Source organism: Lonchura striata, chromosome 24 (assembly GCF_050655825.1).
Source record: "Lonchura striata isolate lonStrDom1 chromosome 24, ASM5065582v1, whole genome shotgun sequence".
Lineage (NCBI taxonomy): Eukaryota > Metazoa > Chordata > Aves > Passeriformes > Estrildidae > Lonchura > Lonchura striata.
Window position 1 is genome coordinate 8,689,395 of NC_140726.1, and position 22,286 is coordinate 8,711,680.

General features: G+C 51.3%; 2 protein-coding genes across 6 annotated transcripts in view; both read left to right on the top strand.

The window, feature by feature from the left end:
• The window catches only part of HSPB2 (heat shock protein family B (small) member 2), a 486,398-nt gene that overhangs the window by 333,702 nt on the left and 130,410 nt on the right, over window positions 1-22,286 (top strand). The window lies entirely within an intron of this gene.
• Window positions 1-22,286, top strand: part of NCAM1 (neural cell adhesion molecule 1) — a 94,195-nt gene that overhangs the window by 49,438 nt on the left and 22,471 nt on the right. For 2 of the 5 annotated variants that reach the window (XM_021529990.4, XM_077788028.2), the window contains exons 5-15: window positions 147-284; window positions 685-802; window positions 1,766-1,935; window positions 2,645-2,787; window positions 6,528-6,557; window positions 10,362-10,512; window positions 11,971-12,155; window positions 13,011-13,107; window positions 13,744-13,914; window positions 14,518-14,649; window positions 15,605-15,619. In XM_021529990.4, coding sequence (XP_021385665.3) covers window positions 147-284; window positions 685-802; window positions 1,766-1,935; window positions 2,645-2,787; window positions 6,528-6,557; window positions 10,362-10,512; window positions 11,971-12,155; window positions 13,011-13,107; window positions 13,744-13,914; window positions 14,518-14,649; window positions 15,605-15,619 — 1,350 coding nt within the window. The remainder of the gene's footprint in view (window positions 1-146; window positions 285-684; window positions 803-1,765; window positions 1,936-2,644; window positions 2,788-6,527; window positions 6,558-10,361; window positions 10,513-11,970; window positions 12,156-13,010; window positions 13,108-13,743; window positions 13,915-14,517; window positions 14,650-15,604; window positions 15,620-22,286) is intronic. The other 3 variants (XM_021529992.4, XM_077788030.2, XM_021529995.4) reach the window with 2 other exon arrangements.

The window sequence follows — 22,286 nt, forward strand, 5'->3', positions numbered from 1 at the left end:
GCTGCTCTCCACAGGTGGTTCTTCCTTGGCAGAAGCAGATCCAGCCACAGCAGCATTTCCAGTTCACGGTGGGGAGGGAGATTTTGTTGCAGAAGGGTGAGGAGAGGAGAGTTTGGATTGAGCTTCCTTCCCTTTGTCCTCCGCAGTGCGGTTCATCGTCCTGTCCAACAACTACCTGCAGATCCGGGGCATCAAGAAGACAGATGAGGGGACCTACAGGTGTGAGGGGAGGATCCTGGCCCGTGGGGAGATCAACTTCAAGGACATCCAGGTCATCGTGAACGGTGAGGGGCTCAGAGCAGCGCCTCACCCCAGGCTGCTGCTGCTGCAGGTGCTGCCTCAGAGTCACACCATGCTCTTCTCTGCTGTGTCCAAAGAAAATGTCCAAGGAATGCAGGGAGTGTTTGCCAGGAAAAGAACACCTTGAGACACCTGAAGCTTAGAGTGAGGAGCTGATGTTGGTGGCACTCACAAGTGGTTTTGGCCACCACGCGGAGTTCTTCTGTCTCCCCACCCACTGCCCTCTCTCCCCCGTGCCAATGACTTTGGACGTGCCTCAGACTCACTGATTAAACCCTGCAGCTGGTGGTGACAGGGTTGGGCTGGCTGGTGCCATCAGGGATCCTTGCTGTGGCTCACACCTTCTGTCCTCTCCAGCTCAGCCCTGGCTTTGTTCTCTTGCAGTGCCTCCCTCGGTGCGTGCCAGGCAGAGCACCATGAATGCCACTGCCAACCTCAGCCAGTCTGTCACCCTGGCCTGCGATGCCGATGGCTTTCCCGAGCCCACCGTGACCTGGACGAAGTAAGATGCTGTGTGCAGTGTCCTGCTGGGCTGGGCTGCTTCCCCTGCACTGCCAGGCTGGAGGCAGGGGAATCTTCTGACTGGGATGAGCTGATTTTGCTCACAGCAATGGCCTCGTGATGGGCTGAAGCCACCTTCTGCTGTGGGTTAGGCTGGGAGCACAGAGCCCACCCAGGGGAGGAGAATCTGAGGGTAAAATTCCTGCTGGTTGAGATAAAAACAGTTTAATAAAGGAAATCAGAACAAGGAATCCTTTCAGTGCTCCCCATTGTTCAGCCAGGTCAGCTGTGTCCCCTCCCAGCTTCCTGCATGTCCCTGTCAGGCAGTGATTCCCACTCCGGGGACTCTGTTCTTGGAATTCTGCAGCCTTTGGTGAAGGTTTGGAGCACGAATGGAGGTGGAAAAGCTGATGGCAGCTTGGAGTGGTGCCTTGGTAGGCAAGAAACCACCTTTACTGGGGTTACAGCTCTGTGGTGTGCCAGGAGGTGAGAGCTTCATCTGCCAAGAGCCCTGGGGCAGGAAAGGCTGGGAGCAGGGCTCGAGCTGAGCTCTGGAGCCCTCGGGGAGAGGAGAAGGGGCTGGTCCCTCTGGGCAGGAGGAGCTGCAGTGTAATAATTGCATGAGCAAGCCTGAAGCAGCCTGGGATTGTTACTGTAGGACACATGAAAGCACGACGTGAGCCGCTGCTATTGCAAAGGTGAATAAGAGCAAGTTTATTTTCTGACTCCAGCATTTATACTTTTCCAGAAGTGACAGTGGATTGGAGAGTGAATGTGCCACCTCTCCAATGACATTGGACAAACTACTAGTACATTAAATGCAAAACAATAGATTGCTTACAGAAAGTAGTGTGAGAAAATTCTCTACAAGAACGTAAACTCAGAAGGCTTTAGAAAATCTTAAGAACCAGGGCAACATGGGATGGCTTCTGCCCCCACAGCCCCGTGTGCTTTGTGCCCCCAGGGATGGAGAGCCCGTGGAGGAGGTGGAGGATGAGGACAAATACAGCTTCAACTCGGACGGCTCCGAGCTGGTCATCCACAGGGTGGACAAGAGCGACGAGGCCGAGTACATCTGCATCGCTGAGAACAAGGCTGGCGAGGCCGACGCCACCATCCACCTCAAAGTGTTTGGTAACAGCCCCCTGGCAGCCCTGGCAGCCCTGGTAGCCCTGCTGGTGCTGCTCACACCGGGGGGACCTGGGGGAACTGCTTATCCCAGTGAATCCTTGCTGGGGCTTATCCAGCTGCTGCTGTGCCTGTGCACCTCTGCCACCCTGTGTGTGTTTGTGGGGGCAGCTCACGCCAGCTCCTGTCTGCTCAGGCTGCTGGAAATACCCTGCAGGCCTCCCAGCGAGTCCTGATCCACCAAAGCTGCTCTTAAAAGGGTTTTAGAACTTGAGTGGGGCTCGCTGCAGCCTGGATGGGGAGGTGAGCTCCACCCCACCACTGTGGGGGTGACCTCAGGCTTGGAGGGGTGAACCAGGGGCTTTCCTGCCTGCCAGGAATCTGGAAGTGTTCAGGAATGTGGGATTCTCCCTGCTGAGCAAGCAGCTCAGCAAAGGGCTGGTTTGGGGCAGGGAGGTGGAAGAGGGAGCTGGTAATCCCCAAGGTGAGCATTTGTACACTCTCAGCTGGGTCCTCTCTCAGGAGTCTCAGCTGTAAGAGTAGGCAGAGGAGGTTTTTCAGGTCCTTCTGCAAGGAGATGCCCTCGTAGAAGTCGCTCAGCTCCTTCCCCAGCTGGCAGTAAATGGTCCCAGTTCTCCCCAGGCACTGCTGGTGACAGACAGGCTTCACCCTGAGCCCCAGCTGAGCAAAGGTTCCTTCTTCTCCTCCTCCCCAGCTAAACCCAAAATCACCTACGTGGAGAACAAGACAGCCATGGAGCTGGAGGATCAGATCACGCTGACCTGCGAGGCGTCAGGGGACCCCATCCCCTCCATCACCTGGAGAACCTCCACGAGGAACATCAGCAACGAGGAGAAGGTACAGCCCTTCCCCAGGCCCCAGGGCTTGTGGGCTCAGCACAGCTCGGCCCTGCCTGGCCCTGGAATTGCATGTGGATGCATGTGCAGGTCCTGCAGCTCCCCCTGCTCGGGCTCACAGCCACACCTGGTGGCACAGGTGCCCTTCTGTGTCGAGCCACCTCAACTCTGAACACCTGGGGAGACGTTCTGTAATTCCTGCTCTACTCCCTGGCGGTGAATTCAATTGGAGAGACCCGAAACCCTCTTCAGAGGAGTTGCTGCAGCTGCAGGAAGCTCCTGGGAGGTGGGAATGAGATCCCTGACCCAGAGCTGGCCGTGCTGGGCAGGTGGCAGGCGAGGGCTGCTCCCTGTCCAGGCTGCAGTGGATCCAAAATGAGCCTGTTCATCCCTCCTCGTGCTGTCCTCTGGCACTGCACATCCCTGAAGCACAAAAGCCTGGCTGCCTTTTGTGCTCACCTCTTCTGTTGATCCCATCAATACCATTTTGTTCTTAAAAAGCAAAAATAATTAGCAGTTTTTTCTTCTTGAAAGAGAGTGCTGGTGTTGTTATTGGCGACAGCTCCTTTAATTAGACGAGGTTGGGGTGTGCTGCTGTACTGGAGATGTTTCATAAGTGATCAGGAGGCAGAATTTGGAGCCAGAGAACGCCTAGACAGAAGAAGGAGTGAGGAGTTGTTGCTAATTAATAATCTCCTAATAGCAGGATGCTTCAGGGCTCAGCTGCCTTGGCCACGCCAGGGGTTCTGGCTCAGTGTGGAGGCAGCAGGTGACACCCTGAAAGTCTTGGAGCAACAGAGGTGTCCACTGTCACTTGTCCCCACAGCTGCTGTCCTGCCCTGCAGCTCCTAAATGAGCTTTTTTAATTGCCCCCATGACGTCAGCCCCTCCCCTCGTTGTTCATGTGTAAGTTTATTAATCAGGGTGCCAAAATGTTCCAGCTTCGCTTCTTTCTTAGCATCTTTTGGATCCCAGGGCTGCTGTGAATCCCTGCAATGTTCAGGGAGAGCTTCCCAGTGCCTGCAGAAGCTGCAGCCTGACTGGGGGACCTGTTTGGGCAGGATTGGAGGTTATTTATTCATGGTTTGTGTGTGTTAGGAGAGCCCTGGGAGGTGCCAAGGGCTCCAGTGCTGCTGGCTCTGGAGTTTGGAGCCCAGCTGGGCAGGGAGGAGAATGTAAAAGCTGAATCAAGTGGTAGGAGAGACCCCCTGTGCAGCCCAGTTAAACCATCATGAGCTCAGTGGCAAAACTGCTAACTAATTTTTGCTGATTTTTGAGACTCTGCTCGGTGCTCCCAGCTTGGTGATCAATAGCAAGGGAAATGTTCCTGCTCTGACACTTTGAGATGGGGGAAGAGCCAAGGTTTGAGGTACTGCCATGTGTTCATGTGCTGGTTCAAACCTTCAGGGCAAACATTATTTTTTCATATCCCATTCACTTTCTAGGCTGGATTATTCTGTGTGTGTGTGCATTTTGTTTTGGTTTGTCTTGTACTTTTCTCATTCTCTCTCTCGTGCTCTAAGTTGAGGGAAACGTTTCAGATATCCAGAAAATCCTGAGGTCAGAACAGCTCTATAAATATTCTACTACAACTTCTATTTGAATATTTAATTCTATTAAATATTCTGTTACAAATCCATATATTCAGTTTATTCTCCACTTTCTCTGGGACTGCACAGGGAAGTGATACAGGACCAACTATGCTATTTTAAGAATTACCAAGCCTGCTTTTGAATGTTTCTGTTATCCAGGTCCTTGGATGCTTCTCTCTTGCTTGACTTTGCTCTTGTGATCATCCCTCAGTGTAGGTTTTTAGAGGTGTAGAGATGCCTTAACTCCCAGAACATTCTGGAAAACCTACCCAAACCCCCAAAGAAAAAGGGAGGTTTAGCTCAGCTGTGTCTCCTGGCAGATTTGGGGATGTCCCAGCCTTCCACGGAGCAGCTGTGGGGCCATGGCTTGGTTTGGGAGGCCAGCCCGTGGGGAGGGGAGGGAAGCACTCTGCAGGTCCTCGTTCCTTCACCCAGGGCTGCATCTCCTGGGAGCTGCTCTCCCAGCCACCCTGCAGGGCAGAAAACTAAGGGACACCTTCCCACCAAAGGAGTGGAAGAGCAGAGGGAGGGATGAGCTCTGATTTCCCCCATCCTGCATCCCAAGCACAGTTGGACCCTGTGCTGTGCCTGGGCCTTTCCCCCAGGTCTGCTCCCTGTTCCTCAGGCAGGAACATGCAGATTCTGCACGGACCTGAGTGGCTTGGCTGAACTTTGGGTGTCTGACAGGTGAATTCCAGCAGTGCATGGTGCTCTCCTAGAACCAGCCCAGCCCATCCTCCCTCTGCTTTCTGGGTGCTGCTGCTGCCCCGCAGCCTCTCTCAGCTCCGTGCTGTTGGCAGCCAGAGATTGGATGAGTTTTTAATCATTTAGGAACCTGAAGGTGCACGAGGCTTTGGATTCCCCCCTCATTCCCTGCGTGCTGCTGGGTGGAGTCTGGGATTCTCTGGGGTGGGGAATGAGGCTCTGCCCCTTCCCTCCCCTCCCGAGGGCCAGTGCAGAGAAGCTGTGAGCGTTTGGGAACAGAATCTTTTCCTTCTTCATCTTCCTCTGGGTCGACACCAGGGATGAAAAGTGTTGAGATTGCAGAGAGCAGGAGTGGCAGGGGACTCACAAGTCCATAAGTGGGACTAAAAATGGGATTATTCAGGAATATTGGGCTGCCTGCTCAGCAGGATGTATGAGCAGGATTTGGGAGTGTCCCAGCCCCTGCAGGGTTGCTGAGCTGCACCCCAGGCCCCCAGTCCAACCCAGCCGTTTGCTCTCCCCAGAGGCAGTGTCAGAGAGGCGTGTGTCCATCTGTTGGGATTTCAGTGTCATTCACAGGGCTCTGCTCCTGCTCCTCATTCCCTGAGCCTCCATCTCCATCCCCGTCACTCGTGTGTGCTGTGACACCCCCACAACGTCCTCGCAGCCAGTGGGGCCCTCCTGGCTCTCCTGGCAGCAGGTGATTTTTGCCTCCTGAACTGAAGGGGATCAGTTGAAATGATGGAAACCAGGAGATAGCTGAAATATCAATTACAGGGGGGAAATGGAACGCAGCAGCTTGGCTCCTTGCAGCCCCAGGGAGCGTGCTCCTTGCTGCTGGTGGCTTTCTCTGATGGGAAATATTTGCTTTAAAGGAAGGTTTGGCCATGTCTCACTGCTGTGGGGCTGTCCCCAGCCCAGCAGGGGCCGGGTGCTGCCGTCCCTGAGCTCAGCGAGCTGGAGCTGGGGGTCCTCTGCAGCTCTGCTCCTCCTCCTGGCACAGCCTGCATGGAACCAGGGCTCCAAATGCATGATGAGCACATTAATCAGCGTTAATTAATCGGTGTGGGGTGGCAAACAGACCAGGGGCACAACACCTCTGCAATTCAGTGGCCAGAGCCACTTCCTGAGCACCAGGTGTGTAGGAAAGGTGAGGTGTGACAGAGGAAAGAGTCCCTGGTGTCATAAATCAGTCCTGAGGTGCCCTCAGCCTTTGTTTAGGCATTTCAAAACCAATGCAGAGGCTGTGAAATGGTGAATGCCAGCCAAAATTGATGGGAAAGGCAAGCTGTGATCCCCCCCACACAGGAGATGCTCAGCTTGGAGCCTGCATGTGCACACAGCTCAAAGTGCTGCAGACCCTGGTACCTGAAAGCAACCTTTGATAAACTTTTATTGCTTTTTTTCTGTTGTTGTTGTTGTGTTCTATATCTGTTCTCTCCAGGCTTCGTGGACCCGGCCCGAGAAACAAGAGGTATAAGATTGCCAGACCTTTAGCAAACTTCTTAGGTTGTTGGATTTTGGTTTCTCTTCTAAGCATTACAGATTAACAAGTCTCTAGTGCAGTAACCAACTAAACGAGCATTAATCCGACCCAGTTAAATACCAGTACATACAAGAAGCAGCTTCTAGAGGTAGAAATTGCTTGGCATGTAGTGATGCATTTTTTGGATGAGCAAAGCAGCTGTGTTGGGAGTGAGGAACTCTGCTTGTCACTTCAAAATTCAAGTGAAGGCAATTAAAATAAAAAGCAAATGTAAAATGCTCTTTTCGCCATTTTTCCCCCCTATGATGCCAGTGTGAATCATCCTCTCTCTCAGAGAGGGAAGAATTAACACCAACCTGCATTTTGGGAAAATCATTTTTCCCCAAGAAAGCCTCCTCTGCTCCAGCCAACTCACCTATTTGCTCATGGCACTCCTTCAGTTTGACCTTCTCTGAAAAGGAAACTGCATCATGTTCCATTTCCAAGTCAGTGCAGAGAAACCTTGCACGAGGGGCATTGCTCCAGAAAAATGCTCCAAATTGCTCAATTATTTTCATTTGTCTTTGATCTGCAAGGGTCAGCGAGGGGGAGGTGGGATAATGCAGTGACTGGGGTTGGTGCAAATGGGGTTTGATTTTATTACACATTCAGCGTTGTGCTTTAGTAATAATAATAATAATAATAATAATAATAATAATAATAATAATAATAATAATAATGCAGCTGATTTGTAGCCCTCTTGCTTCAAAATGGACCAGAAGGAAAGTTCCCAAGCAAATAACAGGGGTCAGGTGGAGAACAGAATGAGCTGTCAGAACTGGGTGACTTGGATTTGTATTTTTAGGATCTACTTCGTGGAGGCTCTGATTTTTTAAAATTATTTTGAAGCCATCCCAAATCCCAGAGACTGAGCAAAGTGAAGCTGTAACTTGAGCACCACCCAGCTGTGCTTCATGGGGGGCTGAGGAGATCCTGCCCATTCTTCCTCCAGGATAATCTGTTGGGTTGTGGCAGGTGGAGGCATCAGATACTCAGAGCAGTTTGCACTGAAGAATTTGGAATTTGAGTAGTTGCATCTCTCCAGGACCCACAGGAATTCCTGTCACAGCTGTCCCCTCCCTGCCCCACTGTTTTCTCTGTGCTCTCTCTCTTCAGCTTTTGATTAATATAAGCACTAATACTATTAAGTTTGCTGTCTCTAAATTTCTTTCTGCCTCTGTGTCTTAAAACACCCCAGTGGGGTGCAGGATATCTCTCTAAAATCACTTTTAAATTGCTTTAAAGTTGCCTGGGGGCTTTTAGCAGTGGATTCCAGCGGCAGGATGAAGGTCAGGGGGTGTTTGGCATTAAGTATTTGACTTTTACTGAAGGAATTTCAGGTGAGGAGGTGAAGTCAGTCCTGGCAGCATCTCTGGGTACCCTCAGTGACGCCCCAAGCTGGTACCTGGGAATGGGTGCAGCATTAGGGCTGCAGTTAAATACAAATATCAAACACTGCACTGCAAGCACAGAGCAAGGAGAGGACCCCTCCTCTTCCTTCAGTGGAATTCCTGCCTGGGCTCGGGGTTTCCAGGGCTCTGGGAGGGTGTGGGAAGTGCTGAGGAGCAGACAGGGCTGTGCAGAATTATCCGTGGGTGCTTGTTTGGGAAGGGCCTGGAAGCTCAGAAGGTGAAGGGAAGGAGGATAAATGTATTTTATTTATTTCTGCTTTCCCCCTTTTTGCCCTGAGCTGTTGAGCTCTTGGCCAGCTGTGATCAGAGTGGCTGTGCCCCAGGGCACGGCCAGAATTTGGGGGAAAACACCTGCATTAGCTCAGGATAAATTGCAATAATTGGCAATATAGGGAACATCCTACTCTGTTTTGAGGAGGGATTCCCTGAGCTGCTCTCCCCAACACAAAGATTTTGCTCTTTTGTTAGCCCAGATGCTTGCAGTTGGGGGATTTGGGTAAAAGGGGCACAAATGTCAACATCTGGCTCCCAAATTCCTGCCTGTCCTGTCTCCAGCAGCCAGAGCACCTGGTGGGCTGCAGTAGGGAGAGAGAAAACTTGAATGTGCTTTCTTGGCTAGGCGTGTTTCTCTTCCTTAGAGTGTTTTTCCTCACCTCTCTTTTTCTTCTCTTACTCCTTTTTGCATTAAAAAACCAGAGCTTTATTTTCATTGCTCATGGAATCATCACTGCCCATGATTTCCTGGCACTCCTTTGTGGTGGATCTTGAGGAGGTGGGGAGAAAGGCAGGAGACATTTGGGTGTAAAACTGCCTTTTCTAGAATTACCTGTGCTGATCCCACGCTGGTATTTTGTCCCTTCCACTCTTCTGGTGAGGTCCCAGAGAGAAATATTGAGAATATTCCCGCAGATCTGGAGTCCTGGCACCCCTGGGTGCTGCTGGAATGGGCTGGGGTTTGCAGGGAAATCCAAAGTCAGACAGCAGGAGGGCAGTGCAGCCAGGCAGGGCAGGAGTTAAAAGCAGATTTTGGTTGTGTGGTACCACAGCAGTTTGTGTCAGGCTCTAGGAAGTGATGCCCACAGCCCCCCGTGTCCGTGGAATAACTTTTCCCAGGACAGGGATGGAGTCTGTAGCTCATGGCACTGGCCAGGGATTGCAGCAGGGAAGAAAGAGGAGCAAAATACACCTAGTTGTTTATGTGCCATCAAAAGATACTATTTCTGTGCATTGGAAGTTGGCCCGGTGCCCATGAACTGCTGCTGGAGCTAAGGGAGGTGACAAAAGACATTTATTTGTAGAAACTTTGCCAGTCTCAGCACGGAGAGAGGCTTCAGGCCCAGAGGTCTGACACCTGAGATAGCAGAGATGCTTTTTGTGCACTTGGCTGTTGGAAGTCCTCAGGGTTTTACTCATTTATCAGCACTTGTCCTGCACCTCCCAAGGAAACAGATGCTCCTGGAGGGTGGCAGGATGCAGCAGCAGGCACAGCCAGGAGGGTGCCAAATTTACTCCCTTGTGTTTGTGCTGCAAAATCAGAAATGAGAGGAGGGAGTTGGTGCTTGAGAGCTTCCAGGCTGAGGCAGAGGCAGCAGGAGGGAGAGAGGAGTCCCTGGCTTTGTGTTTTCTTGGGTTTGGTGACAAACTGGAGAGGAAAACCACGCAGCCTGGGGTGGCTGGGTGGGAGCAGTCCCTTGGCAATCCCCTGGGGTTTTACATTCCTTGTTCCTCTCTGTCAGTGGCATCCCCACACTCTGTTGGGAAATGGTTCTGGAATTCTCTTGAGGCAGGGCTCTCTATCTAGAGGCTTTCTTGCCCTTTTCACTGCACTTTCCTGTCTTCGTGTGCCATGTTCAGGTCAAAGTTCTGAGCTTCCTTTTTGCCCGATTCACTCCGAGCTCCGGATCTGTTCTTCCTTACCCATTTCAGGGGCACTGAGATAAAACCAGTATTGCTGAGAGGACAGGAAGGGCTGGATTCTCTGCCTGGAAGCTTTTGGGGAGGTTTCCTTTTTTTTTTTTTTTTTTTTTTATTTTTTTCTCTTTGCATGCTGGCAGAACCTTTTAACCAGAGCTGAATCTGTGCAGTTCCCATGCTGGGGAGAAGCTTGACTTTGTTCTCAGACACATAGAGGTCTCACATAAGCAGTAGCTGATACTTTGGTCCTCTTTCTGACGTTTCCCCCGCGTGCCCGGAGCCGCTGCTCAGCGTGGGCAGGGAGCTGCCCCCGGTGCTCTCACCTGGGCTCAGGTGAGGGCAGCCCGGTGCCAGGGCCGGCTGGGGCCGGGGCAGGGCGAGTGGCAGCGCCGGGGCCGGGCTGTGACCGAGCTGTGCTGTGCTGCAGACGCTGGACGGGCGGATCGTGGTGCGCAGCCACGCGCGCGTCTCCTCGCTCACGCTCAAGGACATCCAGTACACGGACGCGGGCGAGTACGTCTGCACGGCCAGCAACACCATCGGCCAGGACTCGCAGGCCATGTACCTGGAGGTGCACTGTGAGTGTGGGGGGCTTGCGGGGGGCTGGCTCCTTCCCTCACCCCTGCCCGCAGCGCTGAGGCTCTGGGAGCAGCTCGGGCTGGGGAGAGCGTCCGGCTGGGATGTTGCAGGGTGTTCCCTGTGCTCTTCCCTCTGCTTGTTCCCTCTGGTTGTTCCCTCTGGTTGTTCCCTCTGCTCTTCCCTCTGCTCTTCCCTCTGCTCTTCCCTCTGGTTGTTCCCTCTGGTTGTTCCCTCTGCTGTCCCCTCTGGTTGTTCCCTCTGGTTGTCCCCTCTGGTTGTCCCCTCTGGTTGTCCCCTCTGGTTGTCCCCTCTGGTTGTTCCCTCTGGTTGTTCCTTCTGCTGTTCCCTCTGCTCTTCCGTCTGCTGTCCCCTCTGCTGTCCCCTCTGCTGTCCCCTCTGCTGTCCCCTCACTGTTCCTCTCTGCCTGTTGACACACCCACCCCCAGCAGCCCCCCAAAATCACCAGCCTAGCCCAGATCTAAGGGGCCTTGGGGGAAGGTGCATCAGGAGTTGGGCAAAGATTCCAAAAGAGGCTCCGATTCCCCGATGTGGTTGTCCAGGCTGTTTATTCCATGGGATGAAGGGGAAAAGAGAACGAAGCAGGAAGGGACAGAGCCGTACCAGGCTCAGGACAGGGAGGGCTCCTTGGCCAGCCCTGCTGGGGCAGGCAGGAAGGGTCCTGCTGTCAGGTCCCAGCTGCAGGGGTCCCTTGGGAGGGAATGAGCATTTCCCCAGAGGCAGAGCAGCAGCCTGGGTGCAGCCTGGCTGCTCTGGGCACCTCTGTGCACCTCCCCACGGCTCTGCTGCAGCCCCCGTGGGTGGGAGTGCAGTTCTGCCCTGGAGCAGCTTTCCCCAGCCCCGTCCTGCTGTGGGAGCACTGTGGGGCTCAGCAGGTTTTCTCTTCATGCCCTTCAGCAGAAGCCATTCCCCACGCCCTGGATAAGAGGACAGCTCCCATTTCAGAATCACAGAATAATGAGGTTGGAAGAGCCTCTCAGATTATCAAGTCCAACCCATGCCCCAGCACCTCAACTAGACCATAGCACCAAGTGCCACATCCAGTCTTCTTTAAACACATCCAGAGATGGTGATTCCACCACCTCCCTGGGAAGACAATTCCAGTGCTTTATGATTCTTTCAGTGAAAATCTTTTTCTTAATATCCAACCTAAACCTTCCCTGATGTAGCTGAGGCTGTGTCCTCTGGCTCTGTCAGTGCTGCCCGGGGGCAGAGACCGACCCCACCTGTCTGAACCTCCCTTCAGGAGCTGTGGAGAGCAAAGAGGGCACCTCTGAGCCTCCTCTTCTCCAGGCTGAACAACCCCAAATGTTCCTCAGATATTCCAATATTACATTGCCCTTCCCACATTGGGCCAGACTCCTGCCAAGGGATCCTTTCAGGGAGGCTTTTTTGGGAGCTCGGCTGCCTCCAACTGCTTTCCCAAACGTGTCTTTCAGATGCCCCCAAGCTCCAGGGCCCTGTGGCCGTGTACACCTGGGAAGGAAACCAAGTGAACATCACGTGTGAGGTGTTTGCCTACCCCAGTGCTGTCATCTCCTGGTTCAGGGATGGGCAGCTCCTCCCCAGCTCCAACTACAGCAACATCAAGATCTACAACACGCCCTCAGCAAGCTACCTGGAGGTGAGGAGAAGCCGGGAGGGCTCAGTGCCATCACATAATTGATGCTGAAGGACTTCAGTTGTTGCCCTGATTTTTAAAAGTGTTAAGTTTTCCTTTATAGTTCTTTTAAAAGGTTTAAAGTTCTCATAAAACTGCTTTGGCCTTCTGAGAAAGTAAGAGTTCCCACATAATTTCGTGTAGAAATAGAATAGTTTACACATTTCTCTGTGAGTGGAGAGAAATGATTGATTAATCTTTGGACCAGTGTGGTTGGAGAGGTGGTAATTCCATCCTCCAATCCACAGGCACTTTTAGAATTCTATAAACACCAAATGTTCAAATAAAACTCTCTCCTTTTCTCCTTTGAACTTGACAAGCTTCTGTGTACTCATTTCCTGTCCAATAGTGACATCTGGAACTTCTAAAATAACTATAAAAGAAAACTTAACACTTAAAAATCAAGACAACATTCAGTCTTGTCCTCTCGGTAGAAATGAAGTTGGGGTGGTGTTTCTAGCATATAAATTCTGAGAAAATCAGGTTGGTGAAGATCAAGAAGATAAAGATAATGGAAGATAATCAGGTAACAGAAGACACTTATTGAAAGTATAAAACACTTTCATGAAATAAAATATGCTCAATTGTTGTGGATTATTTTTTATCTAGAGGCCTTAAATAGACTTTTAAACTAAAATATTATTTGTTGTAACTTCAGAAAGCCCCTGCTTGCCTCTGCTTTTTGCCCACTGCAGTTCTCTCCCCCTGGGAGCACAAACACCTGGGTTTGATTGTAGCTTCTCCCCAGCTCAGTTCAGGGTGCCCTGGCAGGGCAGAAAGGGTTTTGTGGTCCCAGCCTGAGCCTCGCTTGCCCCACAGGTGACCCCGGACTCGGAGAATGATTTTGGGAACTACAACTGCACGGCTGTGAACCGCATCGGGCAGGAGTCCTCTGAGTTCATCCTGGTGCAGGCAGGTGAGCAGGAGGGCAGGCAGCGTGCCAGCGGGGGCCTCGGTGCCCCTGCTTTGCTGGTTCCTTTGCTGGGGCAGCAGGAGAGCAACTTCTGCCTTCAGAGAGGCTGTTCAGAGGTTTCCTGCTGGGCTGGAGCCGCTCAGCATCTCTGGTCCCTTGTTTCTCCAGGGGTTTGTTCTTTCCTGTGCTCCCAGAGTGCTTTGTCAGAGCTGGGACCTTGGCTTTGTGCTCACCCCAAACCCCAGCCCAGCCAAAGCCCCTCAGAGCAGCTGGACTGCAGGATCTCAGCCCTGGCAGGGCTGCAGGGCTGCCACAGCATTTGGGGCATCTGGGGATGCTGGAGCTCTGCACTGAGTGCCCCGTGCGAGGGACACTGGGGACAGAGTGACATCCACTGTGCTTTTGCTGCACTGCCCTGGTTGTTCTCTTTTGGAGACAGGACTGGGAGTCTCCAGCCTCTTAGAGAGGAGCCAGAATTAAGATCTGTGCACTAATTAACATCTCTCAAAGGTGTCTGAACCCTCTGCAAGGCTCAGCCCTACCCTTGTCCCGGGCTGCACCAGCTCTTGGCTGTCCCCAGCTGCCCCTGGGGCTCCTTGCCCAGCTCTGTGCCTCACCTCTGCTGTCCCTCGTCCCCAGACACGCCCTCCTCGCCCTCCATCGGCAGGGTGGAGCCCTATTCCAGCAGTGCCCAGGTGGAGTTCGACGAGCCCGAGGCCACGGGCGGGGTGCCCATCCTCAAGTACAAGGCGGAGTGGAGAGCCCTGGGCGAGGGGGACTGGCACTCCAGGCTCTACGATGCCAAGGAAGGTAGGAGCGACCCAAAAAAACCCGGTTCCTTCACCACCATCACCAAAAAAACATCAGCTTTCCTGTAGGAAACAGCCAGGGAGGGTGGAGGGTTCAGGTTGGAGGCGCCAGACAAGTTTTTAAACATGTGCTGTGTTTTTAAACATCTGCTGTGGAATTTTCAACTGGAAGTGAGCGTTGGGCTTTGCTGAGAGCTCAGTCAAGGAGGGTGGAGAAGTTTTCACTTGCTGCTTCCCACAGGAGGCTTTTGAGCCCTCATCTGTCACCCCTTGGTCCCCCTTGGAGAGTAAACTCTGCTATTCCAGCAGCAAACCCGTCCTGTTGAAGTGATCTGTAGCAGTGCTGGTGGCACAAAATCCATCTTGGAGTCCAATAAAGCAAAAGAATTTTGATTTGAGGAGGGCTGTAAAATAGAGAGTTCTGCTCCAGAGCTGAACTTCCCACCACCAATCCCATGTGGAGCTGAAATTCTTATTTTAGTTCCCCACTGGAGCGGTGTGATCCCAGCTTTATTTGTCCCTTTTCTCCGCACATGGGGAGAACAGAGTTTGTTCATTTGTTTCTTTGAGTCCTGAGCTTTTCTTTGCTTTTTCTCCCCCCCAGCCAACGTGGAGGGGACGGTGACCATCACGGGGCTGAAGCCTGAGACCACCTATGCAGTGAGGCTGTCAGCAGTCAATGGCAAGGGCGTGGGGGAGCTCAGCCTGCCCGCCGAGTTCAAGACGCAGCCAGTCCGTAAGTACAGCCCAGCTCCCTCTGCTCCCTCTCCTGGAGCCTCTGCCCTGCATGGATCTCACCTTTTCTCTCTCACAGACCTCGCTGCACCCTCTGTTTTCTCTGTGCCTTTGGGTTGGAGTGGCTTTTGTTGATAATTAAAAGTCGTCTTTGAAGGGAGGAGGCAGAGGAGTTTTGTTTGCCCTGGTTGGCGTTTCCAGCTCAACCTTGGTGGTTCCAAAGAGGATTTTGATGAGCAAAAGCAGCTGAGAAGGGTTCTGGTCACAGAGAATGCGATGTCACTGTCACAAGGCTGGTTTGTTTTCCACATGAAGGTGTTCAGCACAGGACTGCCCTTGGGCCGTGGAAGGTGAAGGTGGGGAGGGTTGCTCTGTTCTGCACATCCTGCTTTGAGGTGCTCCTGCAGCTCTTGGGGGGATTCCGTGGATTCCTCAGGCTCTTCTCTGCTCTGCCTGGCCCATTTCCCCATTTCCACGTTCTGCTGTGGCCCAGCACTGCCCTCCTCTTCCAGGAAAGGATTAAACACCAGGGAGCTCCCGAGGTGGGAAGGAGAGAAAGAGGGAAGCGATGAAAGGGGGGTGGGCAGGGGGTGTGAGCAGGGCGGGCAGGGAGAGCTGAGCTGGTCTGCCGTGCTGCTTTCCCAATTTCCTGCTGCCTCCAGCCCTGGCCTGTCGTTCCCAGCCTCTGCTGGACTTCTGTCCCCAGACCCCTCTGCTGGACTTCTGTCCCCAGACCCCTCTGCTGGAGCCAGGGCTGGCCCCTCCAGCCCACCCGAGCATGTCAGGAGTCCCTGAGCTGTGCCCCTCCCTGGGCTGCTGATTCTCAGCTCCACATTCTCTGTCTCCTCACATCTTCTACATTTATTTATTTTTATTTTTTTTTATGTTTGTGTGTGTCTATCTCTGTCTTTTTATTTCGATTTTGGTCTGTGTCCCCATCCATGGATAAACTGCAGGCATCCCTCACCCACGTAAGTGCTCTCTGCATTTCTTTCACTCTCTCTTGGTGTTTTTAGAGTGTTCCTCTAACACCCAGAACTTCCAGCTTTTAATTCAGTGCCCTTTTCCTCTCAGGGGCTGTAGGATTGGAGTAACTGGTAGTGTCCATTAACAACACTCACTCTGGAGTAGCCACTCTGCTCTTTTTTAGAACAGAATTAGGGTTAACTCTTTGTCTGTGCTCTACAGCATGCAGCTGAAATATTTAATGTAGTGATTATCTAATCATAATAATTATAATAAATACAAATAGTTAGCGTGTTGACTCAGAGTGGAGTAGTGGAAGGCTTCATATTTATGAATCCATTAAATATAGTTTAATTTTAATGATATTGAGATAATTCAGGGAAATCAACTCAGTCAGCTAAATTGCAGATCTGGTTTAGGCCAGAGCCAACCAAAAACTTCAAAATTTTTAATATCTTCACAATTTTGAAAGCACAAAATTGAAGAAAAAATTCAATTTTTTTTCCTCTTCTGACGAATGATTTTATCACTGGACAGTCTTCCAGCACTTGTGTAGATTGTGTGATAAAATAAATAAACCTCATACTAATTTTTTTTTTAAATGGCATGTTCCCCACTTCCCCACGGAAAATGAGTCAGGAATGTGATGGATTTGTGTAATTGTGAGTGAAATATGGAGCCGGCTCCATAGCTTTGTGCCTTTCCAGTCAAACCTGATCAATGGAGCTAAAAAAACCTCTTTATCCCAGTGAGCATTATTCTATTTATCAATGCATCTGTGGGGAGCTGCTGCTATTCCCAAGATTACAAGGACAAGCTCAAAGAAGCTTCTTTGAGATTCCCGAAGTGAAAAAAAGGAGAGGATTTAAAATATATTTTTATTTTTAGCCTAAATTTTGAACTGCATTGGTGCAGTTCCCCCTGGAAGCTTGAATTGGAGAAAAGCTTGGCAGCCGTGGAGCAGGAAGGGGAAGGATGGATGGACAGATGGACGGGCAGGGCTGCAAATTGCAGCAGTTAGGGAGCCCCTGGGAGGCAGTTCCAGAACATTTGTGCGGGCTGAGATTGTTTGGATCCTGTTAATTGCAGGAACAATTAGGAAAAAAACAATGTGAGGGTGATGATGGTCAGGGTGAGAGGCCAGGCTGAGGATTGGGGCACCCCTGAACTGGAGGTGAAGAGCCCCAGGGAGAGCAGGGCTGCAGGAAAAGGGGAAATCCAGCAGAGAAGAGAGGAAAAGGAGCAAGAACAGCTCTGAGCAGCCCCAGCCTGCGTGCCCAGCACCTGGGGACAGGTAGGTGGCTTTGCAAACGTTCCAGCACTTCTGGACTGGAGTCTTCAGCTTTTTCTTCTTTTTATTCTCATGTGGCAGCGGGCTGTCAGTGCCTCTGTGCTCCTCTGCTGCAGGGCACGGTGCAGTTCTTCCTCCTTCCTTGCATTTTTCATTTGCACTTCCATCCTGCTCTTGCAGCTTTGCAGTGGGATCATCCTGGGCGCTGTCCCCAGTTCTCTCTGCTCCTCAGACCCTGGCTGAGGAGATGGCACCACAAAAATGCCTTTTTAGCCATCCCTGCTGGAATTCCAGATATCTCTTTATGGCCAGAGTCACAAGCAGGAGGAATTTTTGTCCCCTCAAGTGTGATTTGAAGGTCACAGAGATGTTGCAGGAATTTTACAGCTCAGATTAACCAAAGCCACTTGTTTTCCTTGCCCTATTATTTAAAGTCTCTGTCTGAATGTAAAACCTGACACAATTTTTAATGCCTGCTGGGATAAGTCTGAAGTCATTTTGATTTATTTAATTTCCCTCAATAAGAAAAAGAACTTTCTGTCTATTTGAGAGGCCCTCTCCATGAGGTAATTAGTGATAATTATGGATTACAGTGGCACAGATGAGAATTCTGGAGGTTGGGAGAGTGTCTTGAGTTGACCTGGGTTTGTATTTTCAGTTTAACCATTTGCTGCTTTTCTTCATTTCCTTTTCCCTACAAAGCTGAAGCCAAACAAAAGCCTGGGGAGCAGGGGGAGGGTTTGAACCCAGAAGTGTTCAAAGAGAGCTTGTGTGGGGCTCTGTGTACAAACCAGCAGTGAAATCACCCCCACGCCCCCCTCCTCATAATTTCCTGGCTTTTGGCAGCACTTCCCAGCCCTCCCCTGCCTGTGCTCACCTGGTTTCTCTTTCCTCAGCCAGTGCTGCTGCCCCCAGCTCCCGTTTGGCAGACAGTGAGTATGGCAGGGGGCTCTGCTCCCTGCTGCTGCTCTGCATGCTCCCCTCGTGCTGCACTTCTGCCACCCCTGCATGGGCTTCCCTGGGGGCTTTCCCCCCTTCCCAGAGCTTTCCTTGGAGCTGCTCTGCAGCTTCCCAAGGTCTGGTTTGCCCTTCTCGTGTCCCTGCCTCTTGGAGGCACAGCTCGGTTTGGTTTGGAGGTTTGGTGGGGACTAACAGGGCAATCACAGCAGTGAGAGTTCTTTTGGGTTTGAAGGTTTGGTGGGGATTACAACAGAGAAATCACAGCAGTGAGAATTCCCTTGGGTTTGGTAGGGACTAAAAAAGAGAAATCACAGCAGTGAGAATTCCTTTGGGTTTGGAGATTTGGTGGGGACTAAAACAGAGAAATCACAGCAGTGAGAATTCCTTTGGGTTTGAAGGTTTGGTCGGGGATAACAGAGAAATCACAGCACTGAGAATTCCTTTGGGTTTGGAGGTTTGGTGGGGACTAAAACAGAGAAATCACAGCACTGAGAATTCCTTTGGGTTTGGTGGGGACTAAAACAGAGAAATCACAGCACTGAGAATTCCTTTGGGTTTGAAGGTTTGGTGGGGACTACAACAGAGAAATCACAGCACTGAGAATTCCTTTGGGTTTGGTGGGGACTAACAGAGAAATCACAGCAGTGAGAATTCCTTTGGGTTTGGAGGTTTGGTGGGGACTAAAACAGAGAAATCACAGCACTGAGAATTCCTTTGGGTTTGAAGGTTTGGTGGGGACTACAACAGAGAAATCACAGCAGTGAGAATTCCTTTGGGTTTGGTGGGGACTAAAACAGAGAAATCACAGCACTGAGAATTCCTTTGGGTTTGGTGGGGACTAACAGAGAAATCACAGCAGTGAGAATTCCTTTGGGTGTGAAGATTTGGTGGGAGATAACAGAGAAATCACAGCAGTGAGAATTCTTTGGGTTTGGAGGTTTGGTGGGGACTAACAGAGAAATCCTTCCCAGCCTCTGTCCCTCCTGCCAGGTTCTTCCCAGGACTTTGGAGCAGAGATGTTCCTTGTCCTTCTGGAAGGAAGTCCTGGTGTCAGTGCTGGCACAGTGTGTGCTCTGGGCAGTGCAGGCTTCTCTCCAAACTCATTCCTGTTCACATTTTTAAGGTTCTTAGCCCTATTTTCCTCCTCTCTCTGTGTTCTTGGGGGCTGTACAAGCAGGGGCTCACATCTCCTCAAGAGTTGTCCCTAGAGGTCTCCCAAATGTTCCATTAATGAGCAGGTTGGGGCCAAAAGGAGGCAAAAATGGGGATTTGGAGCTTCAGAACTCTAGGGAATGAGGATATCCCCAGGGCAGGAGGGCCCTGGGGCTGCCAGGAGCCCTCCCTGCAGCAGGGCAGGATTCCTGCAGCCTCCGTGGGTGACACAGCCCTGGCACCGGGCTGGCTGTGCCCCTGTCCCCTCCCCTTCCAGCACCCCTGGGTCACCCCTGGCTCCCTGACATCCTTCTGTTCCCATAGCAACCCCAGCTCCCGCTGCATCCCCGAGCCCCGCGGCACCGGGTGAGTACCGGCAGCAGCTGGAGCCGGAATCCCGGGAATCCCGGGAATCCCGGGAATCCCGGGGCTCCTGGCCCTGTGCTGACAGCGGAGTGCTGTGGGAGCCTGCTCACATCCCAGCATGCTGCCACTCTGCCCCTCTGCCCCCGTTCTGCCAAGCACGGGCTGAAAAATGGGAATAAAGGAAAGGGAAAGCACAGAGAGGGAGAGAAAGAGAGAGAGAAAGAGGAATGTTTGCCTTTCACCTTCCCTGTTTTTGTTCCATATTCTCAAAATGGGAATAAAAGGTTTAGAAAAATCACAGAGAGGGAGAGAAAGAGAGAGAGAGAAAGAGAGAGAAAGAGGAATGTTTTCCTTTTGCCTTCCCCATTTTTGTTCCATATTCCCAAAATGGGAATAAAAGATTTAGGGAAAGCACAAAGAGGAGAAAGAGGAATGTTTTCCTTTCATCTTCCCATTTTTGTTCCATAGTCCAAAAATGGGAGTAAAAGGTTTAGGAAAAGCACAGAGAGGGAGAGAAAGAGAAAGAGGAATGTTTTCCTTTCACCTTCCCCATTTTTGTGTTAAAAGGGATGTGCATGAAATGATGTTCTTGCTGCCCTGCCTTGCTCTGTTTGCTTTGACTATAGGGAGATGCAGTTGATATTAAAAGTAGGGATATTGAATGCTGGAAGAAGATGCAAATGAGGAGGTAAAATATCCTGCTCTAGAGATCCCAGAGCCCTGCTTGCCTTAAAAGAGGCCTTGGGCTTCCAGAAAATTCCATATCTGAGATGGGGACTGGATTCAGACTCCCTTGGTTGGGTGGTCAGGGAGGAAGGAAGACATGGAGTGAAGATCTGATTCAGCTGGTGCATGTGTGTGGTTTGAATAACTCATGATCCCTGCCAAGGCAGTGCTCTCCTTGTGACTTGCAGTAACAAGAAGTGTGTTTGTGGAGTGTGAGGTGACTGAGGCATTCACCTGAGGGGGCTGAGAAATGGTTTTCTGCATGGAAAACACTCACAGCATGAAGTGTGGGATGATCTTGGGGGTTGGGATGGAGGGAGAGGAGAGTGTGGCCAGTTAAATGAATTTATAATTAATTATAATGAATGCATTTATGCACGTTTCATGGTCTTACAGGTGACTTTAAATGTCCTTTACCTGCCACTGGCCACCAGCAGCGTGTTCCTTGTGCAGTAATTTTTATTTCCAAAGTGCCAAACCCCAATCCCTGATGCACTCGGGGGCTGAAGAGACTTTTTCATTCCTGTCAGCCCTGGAGGTTGGGCTGGAGAGGGCAGAGGGCAGGCTCTGCTGATCATCCTTTATCCTCAGCAGGCAGAGACTCCCTTCTGGCTGTTCTGTGTGGGCTGGACACAGCTCCCCTCGGAGGGAAAACGTGGGGTTCATGTTTTACAGAACAGCTTGTTCTTAAAAAAAAGAATCTTTACCCAGAACAGAGCTAATTAATGATAAACATTTTCCAGTTTTGTTGGCGAGGAGGAGGAGGAGGGGAAGGTTTCCCGTTGGCCCTGCGCTGGGGTTTGTTCAGGCTGTGAGCAGGAGCGGAGCAGTTTTCTGTGTGTACACTCCATTTCTGCAGGCACTGCCCACATTGGTATGCTGGGCCGTGCTGCAGCCTGAGAAAATGAGAAATTCAGCAGCAGAGAAAGGGCAGCGGCGGGGGCAGCTGCTCCTCTGGCTCTGCACCACTGAACTCCTGCTGCTGCTGGCACTGAACTCCTGTGGCCTCTCCTGGGGCCAGGGAATGAAACCAGCAGCAATTAGGGAATGAGAGCTGCCCTGGGGCACCACGGAGCCAGGGACAGGAACCCAGCGAGCTGAAGGGCTCTCTCCACTTTTGGGCTTTTTGGGCTCACGTGGGAGATGTCTGTAGGCATGGAGGAGGTTTAGGAATGTCTCTGCTTGGGTCTAACCCTCTGAGGTTGCTCCAGTTCTGGACCAGTTTTGATGCTTTTCTTGCAGCTCTCTCCGCTCTGGGAACTGTTTTGCATTGCAGTGGTTGAGCTCACTTGGAAAAGGGGATTTTTTACAGGTTGGAGGGGGCTTGGAGCAACTTAATGGAAAGTGCCCCTGCCTAGACTGGAGAATCTTTAAAGTTCCTTCCAACCCAAACCATTTTATTCTATTTATGCTGCTACCTCTGTCCTTGATCTTTACCTAAAGCTCCTCTGGTGAGGACAGGCCACCTCTCTTGCCTGGTTTGAAATCTCAGGTTACGTTGAGTCTGCTACAGTTTGGGAGAGGTTTCTTCCTGACCAGAAGATGGGGATCTTCCTTCCAGGCAACCTCACAGCAACTCTTCAACCTCCCTCCTTCACAGTGCCCAGAGTTCTGGGTAAAGAGAATGGATTGAGAGCTTGGCTGTAACAAATGGATTTTACATTTTGTGCTATCAGTTTTTTCCCTAGTAATGGTCTGTCCTTAATCTTGTCAGAGACAAGCACCCAAAAGATTAAGGGTTTAATTCTCTATACATCAAATTAACAGGGAACTACCAGAGCACCGTGGAGTAGCCTCATTAGGATGAGGCAGAGGCACAAGCATGAGAAATGTGAGGTTTGGAGTGATGTGGGAAGGGAGTTGGGACTCGGTGCTGGCACTGATCCTTCCTCATTCCCTGCCACTGTTCCTGTGCCAGAGCTCACCCTGGGTCAGGGGTGGTTTTGTGTGGTGGAAAAGTCTCTCCTCCAACCCAAGCTTCCAAAGAAAACTCAGCAGTCTCTGTTGTTGGGTCTCAAGGCAGTTTATTGCAAGTTATCTAAAAGATTTTCTCCTGGGCTGCTGTGGTTTGCTCACAGCTCAGGCAGAGGCACACACACACCCTGACACCCTCTCTGACCCCGACTGCTTCTTCTCTCCCTGCCAGGGCTGCTGCTGTCTTTTATATGGTACATTAC